Source organism: Gobio gobio, assembly GCF_949357685.1.
Source record: "Gobio gobio genome assembly, chromosome: 23".
Classification (NCBI taxonomy): domain Eukaryota; kingdom Metazoa; phylum Chordata; class Actinopteri; order Cypriniformes; family Gobionidae; genus Gobio; species Gobio gobio.
In genome coordinates, this window is record NC_137119.1 from 41,376,723 (window position 1) to 41,389,116 (window position 12,394).

Here is a 12,394-nt window from a genome sequence, read left to right on the forward strand (position 1 = left end):
GCCGTAGATTACACCGCTGCCACGAGGAATGAACAGGTCTGACCTGAATCCTGAAAGACGACTGAAGTTTCATTGCGTCTCATTGTGTGCAGGTTATTAAATCCATGACAGATTACTGAGAGCTCTGGGGAAAATCCAATACTGATTCTCTCGGGATTATGACACTGAAGTGCAGAGTGAAGGAGAGAAAGAAAGCCGCTACTGAAATCTGTTGACTGCCAGATACTTTGCTATACTTACTTTCAATACATTTTATATAATACATTTGAATCAAAATAATAACATTTTTAATTAATAATCAGCAATAAATAAATAAATACGGCTTTCCTGTAGCTCAAACAGTAGAGCATGGCGCTAGCAACGCCAAGGTCATGGGTTTGATTCCCAGGGAAAGCAAGAACTGATCAAATGTAAAATGTGTACTTGAATGCAATGTAAGTCGCTTTGGATAAAAGTGTCTGCCAAATGCATAAATGTAAATGTAAATAACATGAATCTTAAATTAGAGGAACTTTTTGTTCTCTAGGATGATTTTAAAGACAAAATACTGTCACAAAAACAATTAGTGAGTCTTGTTTTAAACTATGGGTGGATTACAATACCTTTACACGCTTATTACTATGAATTTATTTAATATAATAATATAAGACAATTACATTTATTTATGTAGCAATACTACATATGTATAATGATTATAATATAGTATTATTATATTAAATTAATTAATACTAATAATAACATAATATAATATCATATAATTGTGATTATGGTTTTAAAGGTGATATACAAGTGATGTACACACTGTTCAGAGGTTAGGGTAATTATAAAAAAAAAATTATGTTTTGAAAAATACATTTATGCTCACTGATGCTGCATTTAATTATTTAAAAATACAATAAAAACAGTAAAATTGTGAAATATTATTCCAGCGTAAATCAGCTGTTCTCTATGTGAATATATAGTAAAGTGTAATTTATTCCTGTGATCAAAGCTGAATTTATCATCATTACTCCAGTCTTCAGTGTCACATGATCCTTCACAAATCATTCTAATATGATTATTTGAGCTCAACAAACATTTATGATTATTATCAGTACATATTTTTGTGTAAACCGTGACATATTTTGTTCTCAGGATTCGTTGATGAATAGAAAGTTCAAAAGAACAGCATTTATTTGAAATAGAATCTTTTGTAACATCATAAATGTCATGCATTCTTGCTGAATAAAAGTATTAAAGTCCTTAAAGCTACACTGTGTAGCTTTATTAGTTTATTCTTAGCTAAAAACACTTAGTTCTTTCAAAAATATATGTGCTCATTAATGTAAATTTACTTCTTTCAAGTAATAAAGTATTCTCGTAAGTTTATAATATGCCATTGTAAATACATACGGGTGAGGGGTTCGAATGCGGGTCGCCATGTTGCCCCTCCATCTTGAAAGTACATTAGCCAAAGAGGGACATACCCGTAAATTCAAGCTTCGCCTTTGGTGTTTTAACACTCGATGGCACCGTGTCGAATGTGGACGAGGTCGAACTAGAAGCCATGTTAATCTTGGACTAAATCGGCCACCGTAGGAGTTAAAACGAAATCGGAATTGAGAGGAACAGAAACTAATATTCACTGGATGGTCATATACCTTTTCACCGCTAGATGGGGGAAAATATCACACAGTGTAGCTTTAAAAAATATGACATTTGGACATACGGCTCAGTTGATTATTTTAATATGGATTAACAGGTGTATGTAAACGACCCTCACCTCCAGTTTTTGGTGTGCGGTGGCGCCTCCTCCAGCCGAATGAGGGCGAAGCGCGCCGCATTGAGGGACACGCCGCGGATCCCGTCGCCCCACTCCTTCTCCGCCCTGAACACAGACAGGAAAAGTTTCACTTATAATGACTCACGGCAGACGATCACTCGGTCAGACTCGTCTGTAATCAGCTTAACTTAGTCTGCACTGACTCACGGCGTGGGCTGTAATGCGCTTCTGCAGCTCTTACCCGCGGTACTCAATGTATTTGTAGATGCATCCAGCGATGAGCATGGCCACCAGAGCGTAGTACCAGGAGGAAATGAACATCAGAGCCAGGCACAAACTCATCCCGAGAAACGAAAGAGCCCTGATGAATGAGGACAGCTCAGTTCAACTACACAAAACACTTTAAATAAAACACTAAGGTGTAACACCAAGGCCCGGTTTCACAAACAGGGCTTAGGCTAAACTAGGATTAGGCATTAGTTCAATTAGTACATTTAAGTAACTTTTATAAATGTGCCCTAAAAAAAACATTACTGGTGTGTATCTTAAGACAAAACAATGGCATTGACATATTTTAAGATACATCAGTACAAGTTTCTTTCAGTTAACACAACTCAAAAATGCATTTTAGTCTAGGACTAGCTTAAGCCTTGTCTGTGAAACTGGGGGCAAGTGTTAATAGCAAGTATACACTAAGTGATAATAACATTTTCTTAGCGATAGATGATATTTACACTAAGTGAAATAGCATACTAAGTTGATATATTCTATTTACACCATATAAAAGTAGCAGTTCTTTGCAATATGTGTAAAGAGTAATTACATGTAATTTATACTTTATTATACATACCGTTTGCACCTCAGTATTGTTGTACATTAACAGGATGCAATAATAACAGAGTGTAAAGATTATATTTATTAAAATTATTAAATGGATGCCGCCTTAATGGGACAATAAAAGCCCTCCCTACACCGACCCCTAACCCTACCCAATAAATGCTTTTATTATTATTAAACATTGTGTTAGGCACTTTATTTCCACATTTATTTTTTATTGGAAGTAAATGCATTTCTGGTGTGATTTGTGATGAGAAAAGAGATCAAAGAACAAACTCTGCAAAAGGCGGATTCGAACCCAGTCAATCGCGTCAAAATCAGGATCCATTAGCCATGTGCTTTACTGATTACACCACTGAAGATGTTGAAATATCAGCACTTTTTAAAACTTGTTTGGCCCAACCAGGCATTGACTTGTCAACAGGGAACACTGTTTGCATTTGGTGTGAATAGACACTCCGAAACAATAAATCACCAGATGCCAATAAGATTAAATGGAGAGCAAATGGAGACATTACTGTGCCACTAACGTCACCAATGCAAAAATAGCAATATTTGGTAACACTTTATTTTACAGTGTCCTTGTTACATGTTACATGCATGTACACGCGAAAAAATGCTGGGTTAAAAATAACCCAAGTTGGGTTGAAAATGGACTAACCCAGCAATTGGGTTGTTTTAAGCAAACATTTAACCCAACCGCTGGGTTAAAACCACCCAATTGCTGGGTTAGTCCATTTTCAACCCAACTTGGATTATTTTTAACCCAGCATTTTTTAGAGTGTAGTTACATCTATTACTTAAACGTATAATTACAGTGTAACAAAACGCCTTAAAATAAAGAGTAATCTTTTAACATAAACAATTAAGACTAATGCTAATGCTGCCAGACATGGCAGTCCATGTCTCCTCCATGGACTGCCACCTTAACGTGGTGGAGGGGTTTGAGTACCCGAATGACCCTAGGAGCTATGTTGTCCGGGGCTATATGCCCCTGGTAGGGTCTCCCAAGGCAAACAGGTCCTAGGTGACGGGTCAGACTAAGAGCAGTTCACAAACCCCTTATGATGCCAAAAAGAAGGAGGACCGTGACGTCGCCCGGTATGGCGCAGCCGGGGCCCCACCCTGGAGCCAGGCCTGGGGTTGGGGCTCGTATGCGAGCGCCTGGTGGCCGGGCCTTCCCCCACGGGGTCCGGCCGGGCTCAGCCCGAAGGAGCGACGTGGGGACACCTTCCCGTGGGCCCACCACTCACGGGAGGGACCGTAAGGGGCCGGTGCAAAGCGAATCGGGCAGCAGTCGGAGGCGGGGGCCTAGACGACCCGATCCCTGGACACGGAAACTGGCTCTTGGGACATGGAATGTCACCTCGCTGGCGGGGAAAGAGCCTGAGCTTGTGCGTGAGGTTGAGAGGTTCCGACTAGAGATAGTCGGAATCACCTCCACGCATGGCTTGGGCTCTGGAACCACACTCCTCGAGAGGGGATGGACTCTTTACCACTCTGGAGTTGCCCATGGTGAGAGGCGGCGGGCTGGTGTGGGTTTGCTTATAGCCCCCCAGCTCTGCTGCCATGTGTTGGAGTTTACCCCGGTGAACGAGAGGGTCGTTTCCCTGCGGCTTCGGCTCGGGGATAGGTCTCTCACTGTCGTTTGTGCCTATGGGCCGAACGGCAGTGCGGAGTACCCGGCCTTCTTGGTGTCCCTGGGAGGGGTGCTGGAAAGTGCTCCGACTGGGGACTCCGTCGTTCTACTGGGGGACTTCAACGCCCACGTGGGCAATGACAGTGAAACCTGGAGGGGCGTGATTGGGAGGAACGGCCCCCCTGATCTGAACCCGAGTGGTGTTCAGTTATTGGACTTCTGTGCTAGTTACAGTTTGTCCATAACGAACACCATGTTCAAGCATAAGGGTGTCCATCAGTGCACATGGCACCAGGACACCCTAGGTCGTAGGTCAATGATCGACTTTGTGGTCGTTTCATCTGATCTGCGGCCGTATGTCTTGGACACTCGGGTGAAGAGAGGGGCGGAGCTGTCAACTGATCACCACCTGGTGGTGAGTTGGATCCGATGGCGGGGGAGGAAGCTGGATAGACTCGGAAGACCCAAACGTACTGTGAGGGTCTGCTGGGAACGTTTGGCCGAGTCTCCTGTCAGAGAGATCTTCAACTCCTGCCTCCGGCAGAGCTTCGACCGGATCCCGAGGGAGGCTGGAGATATTGAGTCTGAGTGGACCATGTTCTCCACCTCCATTGTCAAAGCGGCTGCTCGGAGCTGTGGACGCTAGGTCTCCGGTGCCTGTCGAGGCGGCAATCCCCGAACCCGGTGGTGGACACCGGAAGTAAGGGATGCCGTCAAGCTGAAGAAGGAGTCCTATCGGGCCTGGCTGGCTTGTGGGACTCCTGAGGCAGCTGACAGGTACCGACAGGCTAAACGGACTGCAGCCCGGGTGGTCGTGGAGGCAAAAACTCGGGCCTGGGAGGAGTTCGGTGAGGCCATGGAAAAAGACTATCGGCTGGCCTCGAAGAGATTCTGGCAAACCGTCCGGCGCCTCAGGAGGGGGAAGCAGTGCCCTACCAACGCTGTTTACAGTGGCGATGGGCGGCTGTTGACCTCGACTGGGGATGTTGTCGGACGGTGGAAGGAATACTTCGAGGATCTCCTCAATCCCGCCGTCACGTCTTCCATTGAGGAAGCAGAGGCTGGGGGCTCAGAGGAGGACTCGTCCATCACCCGGGCTGAAGTCACCGAGGTGGTCAAGAAACTCCTCGGTGGCAAGGCACCGGGGGTGGATGAGATCCGCCCTGAGTACCTCAAGTCTCTGGATGTTGTGGGGCTGTCTTGGCTGACACGCCTCTGCAGCATCGCGTGGCGGTCGGGGACAGTGCCTCTGGGATGGCAGACCGGGGTGGTGGTCCCTCTTTTTAAGAAGGGGGACCGGAGGGTGTGTTCCAACTATAGGGGGATCACACTTCTCAGCCTCCCCGGGAAAGTCTATGCCAGGGTACTGGAGAGGAGAATCCGGCCGATAGTGGAACCTCGGATTCAGGAGGAACAGTGTGGTTTTCGTCCTGGTCGCGGAACACTGGACCAGCTCTATACCCTCTACAGGGTGCTGGAGGGTTCATGGGAGTTTGCCCAACCAGTCCACATTTGTTTTGTGGATTTGGAGAAGGCATTCGACTGTGTCCCTCGCGGCATCCTGTGGAGGGTGCTGGGGGAGTATGGGGTCCGGGGTCCTTTGCTGAGGGCTGTCCGGTCCCTGTATGACCGAAGCAGGAGTTTGGTCCGCATTGCCGGCAGTAAGTCAGACTTGTTCCCGGTGCATGTTGGACTCCGGCAGGGCTGCCCTTTGTCGCCGGTTCTGTTCATAATTTTTATGGACAGAATTTCTAGGCGCAGCCAAGGGCCGGAGGGTGTCAGGTTTGGGGACCACACGGTTTCGTCTCTGCTCTTTGCGGATGACGTTGTCGTGTTGGCCCCTTCTAACCAGGACCTTCAGCATGCATTGGGACGGTTTGCAGCCGAGTGTGAAGCGGCTGGGATGGGGATCAGCACCTCCAAATCCGAGGCCATGGTCCTCAGTCGGAAAAGGGTGGCTTGCCCACTCCAGGTTGGTGGAGAGTTCCTGCCCCAAGTGGAGGAGTTTAAGTATCTAGGGGTCTTGTTCACGAGTGAGGGGAGGATGGAACGGGAGATTGACAGACGGATCGGTGCAGCTTCTGCAGTAATGCGGTCGATGTACCGGTCTGTCGTGGTGAAGAAAGAGCTAAGCCGTAAGGCGAAGCTCTCGATTTACCGGTCAATCTACGTTCCTACTCTCACCTATGGTCATGAGCTTTGGGTCATGACCGAAAGGACAAGATCCCGGATACAGGCGGCTGAAATGAGCTTTCTCCGCAGGGTGGCTGGGCGCTCCCTTAGAGATAGGGTGAGGAGCTCAGTCACTCGGGAGGAACTCGGAGTAGAGCCGCTGCTCCTCCACATCGAGAGGGGACAGCTGAGGTGGCTCGGGCATCTGTTCCGGATGCCTCCTGAACGCCTTCCCGGGAAGGTGTTTCGGGCATGTCCAACCGGGAGGAGGCCCCGGGGAAGACCGAGGACACGCTGGAGGGACTATGTCTCCCGGCTGGCCTTGGAACGCCTCGGTGTCCCCCCGGAAGAGCTAGAGGAAGTGTCTAGGGAGAGGGAAGTCTGGGCATCTCTGCTTAGACTGCTGCCCCCGCGACCCGGCCCCGGATAAGCGGAAGAAGATGGATGGATGGATGGCTAATGTTTCTCCCCAGTAATCGTCAGAGTTCCAGAAGAGATCACTCAATGTCAGCTATTGTCTCATTTGGGTCTATTTTTATTTCTCCAGAGGTATTTTAGGAGAAACATATGAGATAGCTGAAAAGTAAATGAAACGACCTGAGAATCAAGCTTCCTGAAGTATAACATGGCAACATCTGAGCAATGAATTTGTTCCTCTGTGTAATATTATACATAATCCTTCAGTGTGTGCCAAGTCATTGTGCTTCAGTTCCTTAGTGTGTGGACATTATCCATCAGGAATCGATTTAACGATGAAAAAACTCCAATATATATATATAAATGCACACTACCATTCAAAAAGATGGGGTCAGGAAGATTTTTTTTAAAGAAATTAATACTTTTATTCAGCAAAGATGGATTGAATTGATCAAAAGCGACAGTAAATACATTTATAATGTTACAAAAGATATATCAAATGTTTGTTGAGCATCAAATAATCATATGAGAATGATTTGTGAAGAATCACGTGACACTGAAGACTGGAGTAATGATGATAAATTCAGTTTTGATCACAGGAATAAATTACACTTTACTATATATTCACATAGAAAACAGCTGATTTACATTGTAATAATATTTCAGATTTTTTGCTGTAGTTTTGATCAAATAAATGCATCTTTGGTGAGCAGAAGGGACTTATTTAAAAATATGAAAATGTTAAAAAATTGCACCGACCCCAAACTCAAGCCACATGATATTTGTGGTGTGTCTCACCAGTGGTAGTATTTGAAGCGCGGCCTCCAGTTGGGCGTCCTCAGCAGCGTCTGGAGCGCACAGGCCAGATTGACGAACAGATAACACATGAGAAAGAACCTGACGAGAGAAACACAGTCAAACACACAGTCTGTCACCACAGCGAAGGAGAAGACACATTACACACGAGACTTACATTGAAAGGATAGGCGCCACCGCGTCAAGAGAAGCGATGAGAATCCCACTTTCACAGATCAGAGCCGTCAGAAGAAGAGCCCACGTCGGCTCCCCGTTGGCTTTGCCATGACCAAACACCTGAGAGACGATCACAGGACAGTCAGAGCGCTATACATATGAGGATGCTTATGTGTCGAATAATACAAAGATGTGTCGAATGATTCAAAAAAACAGTTCAATAGCTATTGTTACTCAAATAAACCATAGTAATCTGATATTAACCAGCACTGGCATCAACAAAAAAGTAAATAACATTTTAATTCACATATTCACAACGAATTTATAATTTTTGATTTATAATTTTCTAATAGAAACAATAATTTAAGTAATTTTGATTTTTTTTAAATAAGTTTGATAAAAGTTTGATTTAAGTCTCTGATTCGAAATTCAACAGCAAAACTGTTATCATTACATAATATTAAAACTATTAAACATCCATTTCGTTCAATTAAATAAAATATAAATATTCAATGAAAAACCTTAACTAAAAAAAAAGCTTAAGACTATTAACTAAATTACTAATACTGAAATAAAAATGAAAGCTAAATAGAAATGAAAACACAAAAAACTAATAACAATGACAAAAGCACATAACATTATTAAAACATAGACTGAATTAAAATAAAAACTGAAAAAAAAAAAAAAGCTAATTACAAATATTAATAAATTAAATAATACTAATTCTAAAATGAGAGTTGGTAAATTCAATACATTTCTGGAAAATGTCAGTTCAAACTGTTTAGTTTTAATTAATCGGCTAAAATGTATTAAAGATTTAAGATTTATTGCAGGGATAGTTTATCCACAAATGACATTTTTGTAATTTACTCGCCCTCAAGTTGTTCCAAACCTGTATGAGTTTCTTTCTTCTGTTAAACACAAAAGAAGTTAACGGTAGCCATTGACTTCCATAGTATTTTTTTTTCCCCGTTTCTTCAAAATATCATCTTTTGTGTTCAACAGAAGAAAGAAACTCATACAGGTTTGGAACATCTTGAGGGTGAGTAAATGACAGAATTTTAATTTTTAATCGCTTTAAATCTGAAATTTGAGTAGCCATTATGGAGCTCTGGCTGTGAATGTGACTCATTGGCAGTGCGGGCCGTACCTCGAGGAAGGGCACTATGCCGTCTCGAGCGATGGCCTGCAGCAGTCGGGGGGCGCCGGTGAGACTCTGAAGCCCCGCCCCACAGCAGGAGAAGAACGAGCCAATCACGATCACCCAGGGGGAGGGCCAGGACAACGTGCCAATCACCAAGTTCCCTTTCACAGAGTCTCCAAACCTAACCAACAGGATTGATATTATATATTAACATCTATTATACTGCATGTAATATATTAAGCATTTTGTGCATGTGTATCTGGCACCAAGATGTTAGCAGCAGATCCTTTAAGTCCTGTAAGTTGTGATCATGGATCAGACTTGTTTGTTCAGCACATCCCACAGATGCTCGACTGGATTGAGATCTAGGGAATATGGAGGCCAAATCAACGCCTCAAACTCGTTGTTGTGCTCCTCAAACCATTCCTGAAGCATTTGTGCTTTGTGGCGGCGCATTATCTGCTGAAAGAGCCACAGCCACAGGGAATACCGTTCCCATGAAAGGCTGGACATGGGCTCAACAATGCTTAGGTAGGTGGAACGTGTCACAGTCACATCCACATGATGGAGGACCCAAGGTTTCCCAGCAGAACATTGCCCAAAGCACCGGCTTGCCTTCTTCCCATAGTGCACCTGGTGCCATGTGTTCCCCAGGTAAGCCACACACACGCACCCGGCCATCCACGTGATGTAGAAGAACACGTGATCATCAGACCAGGCCACCTTCTTCCATTGCTCCGGGGTCCAGTTCTGATGCTCAAGGGCCACTGTTGGTGCTTTGGGCGGGGTCAGGGGTCAAAATGGGCAGGTCAGCGGCTGTGCCGCCCCATACACAACAAACTGAGATGCTCTGCGTATTCTGACACCTTTCTATCAGAACCAGCATTAACTTCTTGAGCAGTTTGAGCTCCAGTAGCTCGTCTGTTTGATCGGACCACACGATTCGCTCCACACGTGCATCAATGAGCCTCGGCCGCCCATGACCCTGTGGCCGGTTCTCCACTGGTCCTTCATGACCCTGTGGCCGGTTCTCCACTGGTCCTCCATGACCCTGTGGCCGGTTCTCCACTGGTCCTCCATGACCCTGTGGCCGGTTCTCCACTGGTCCTTCATGACCCTGTGGCCGGTTCTCCACTGGTCCTCCATGACCCTGTGGCCGGTTCTCCACTGGTCCTTCATGACCCTGTGGCCGGTTCTCCACTGGTCCTCCATGACCCTGTGGCCGGTTCTCCACTGTTCCTTCATGACCCTGTGGCCGGTTCTCCACTGGTCCTTCATGACCCTGTGGCCGGTTCTCCACTGGTCCTTCATGACCCTGTGGCCGGTTCTCCACTGGTCCTCCATGACCCTGTGGCCGGTTCTCCACTGGTCCTTCATGACCCTGTGGCCGGTTCTCCACTGGTCCTTCATGACCCTGTGGCCGGTTCTCCACTGTTCCTTCATGACCCTGTGGCCGGTTCTCCACTGTTCCTTCATGACCCTGTGGCCGGTTCTCCACTGGTCCTTCATGACCCTGTGGCTGGTTCTCCACTGGTCCTCCATGACCCTGTGGCCGGTTCTCCACTGTTCCTTCATGACCCTGTGGCCGGTTCTCCACTGTTCCTTCATGACCCTGTGGCCGGTTCTCCACTGGTCCTCCATGACCCTGTGGCTGGTTCTCCACTGGTCCTTCATGACCCTGTGGCCGGTTCTCCACTGGTCCTTCATGACCCTGTGGCCGGTTCTCCACTGTTCCTTCATGACCCTGTGGCTGGTTCTCCACTGGTCCTTCATGACCCTGTGGCCGGTTCTCCACTGGTCCTTCATGACCCTGTGGCCGGTTCTCCACTGGTCCTCCATGACCCTGTGGCCGGTTCTCCACTGGTCCTCCATGACCCTGTGGCCGGTTCTCCACTGTTCCTTCATGACCCTGTGGCCGGTTCTCCACTGGTCCTCCATGACCCTGTGGCCGGTTCTCCACTGTTCCTTCATGACCCTGTGGCCGGTTCTCCACTGGTCCTCCATGACCCTGTGGCCGGTTCTCCACTGGTCCTCCATGACCCTGTGGCCGGTTCTCCACTGTTCCTTCATGACCCTGTGGCCGGTTCTCCACTGGTCATCCATGACCCTGTGGCCGGTTCTCCACTGGTCCTCCATGACCCTGTGGCCGGTTCTCCACTGTTCCTTCATGACCCTGTGGCCGGTTCTCCACTGGTCCTTCATGACCCTGTGGCCGGTTCTCCACTGGTCCTTCATGACCCTGTGGCCGGTTCTCCACTGGTCCTCCATGACCCTGTGGCCGGTTCTCCACTGTTCCTTCATGACCCTGTGGCTGGTTCTCCACTGGTCCTTCATGACCCTGTGGCTGGTTCTCCACTGGTCCTTCATGACCCTGTGGCCGGTTCTCCACTGGTCCTTCATGACCCTGTGGCCGGTTCTCCACTGTTCCTTCATGACCCTGTGGCTGGTTCTCCACTGGTCCTTCATGACCCTGTGGCCGGTTCTCCACTGGTCCTTCATGACCCTGTGGCCGGTTCTCCACTGTTCCTTCATGACCCTGTGGCCGGTTCTCCACTGGTCCTCCATGACCCTGTGGCCGGTTCTCCACTGTTCCTTCATGACCCTGTGGCCGGTTCTCCACTGGTCCTCCATGACCCTGTGGCCGGTTCTCCACTGGTCCTCCATGACCCTGTGGCCGGTTCTCCACTGTTCCTTCATGACCCTGTGGCCGGTTCTCCACTGGTCATCCATGACCCTGTGGCCGGTTCTCCACTGGTCCTCCATGACCCTGTGGCCGGTTCTCCACTGTTCCTTCATGACCCTGTGGCCGGTTCTCCACTGGTCCTTCATGACCCTGTGGCCGGTTCTCCACTGGTCCTTCATGACCCTGTGGCCGGTTCTCCACTGGTCCTCCATGACCCTGTGGCCGGTTCTCCACTGTTCCTTCATGACCCTGTGGCTGGTTCTCCACTGGTCCTTCATGACCCTGTGGCTGGTTCTCCACTGGTCCTTCATGACCCTGTGGCCGGTTCTCCACTGGTCCTTCATGACCCTGTGGCCGGTTCTCCACTGTTCCTTCATGACCCTGTGGCTGGTTCTCCACTGGTCCTTCATGACCCTGTGGCCGGTTCTCCACTGGTCCTTCATGACCCTGTGGCCGGTTCTCCACTGTTCCTTCATGACCCTGTGGCCGGTTCTCCACTGGTCCTTCATGACCCTGTGGCCGGTTCTCCACTGTTCCTTCCTTGGAGCACTTTTGATAGAGACTGACCACTGCAGACCGGGAACACCCCACAAGCGCTGCAGTTTTGGAGATGCTCTGACCCAGTCGTCTATCCATCACAATTTGGCCCTTGTCAAACTCGCTCAAATCCTTACGCTTGCCCATTTTTCCTGCTTCTAACACATCAACTTTGAGGACAAAATGTTCACTTGCTGCCTAATATATCCCACCCACTAACAAGAGATCATC

The 12,394-nt window shown here is 47.6% G+C and overlaps 1 protein-coding gene across 7 annotated transcripts in view; it reads right to left on the reverse strand.

Moving 5' to 3' along the window:
- The window catches only part of slc12a7b (solute carrier family 12 member 7b), a 160,844-nt gene that overhangs the window by 28,661 nt on the left and 119,789 nt on the right, over nt 1–12,394 (reverse strand). For all 7 annotated transcript variants that reach the window (XR_013815678.1, XR_013815679.1, XR_013815680.1 and 4 more), the window contains exons 12-16: nt 8,950–9,124; nt 7,801–7,919; nt 7,626–7,724; nt 2,004–2,123; nt 1,763–1,867 (exon numbers count right to left, since the gene is read on the reverse strand). Coding sequence is in view for 4 of the 7 variants with exons in the window: in XM_079806376.1 (XP_079662502.1) it covers nt 1,763–1,867; nt 2,004–2,123; nt 7,626–7,724; nt 7,801–7,919; nt 8,950–9,124 (618 nt within the window). In the remaining 3 variants the exon portion in view is untranslated. The remainder of the gene's footprint in view (nt 1–1,762; nt 1,868–2,003; nt 2,124–7,625; nt 7,725–7,800; nt 7,920–8,949; nt 9,125–12,394) is intronic.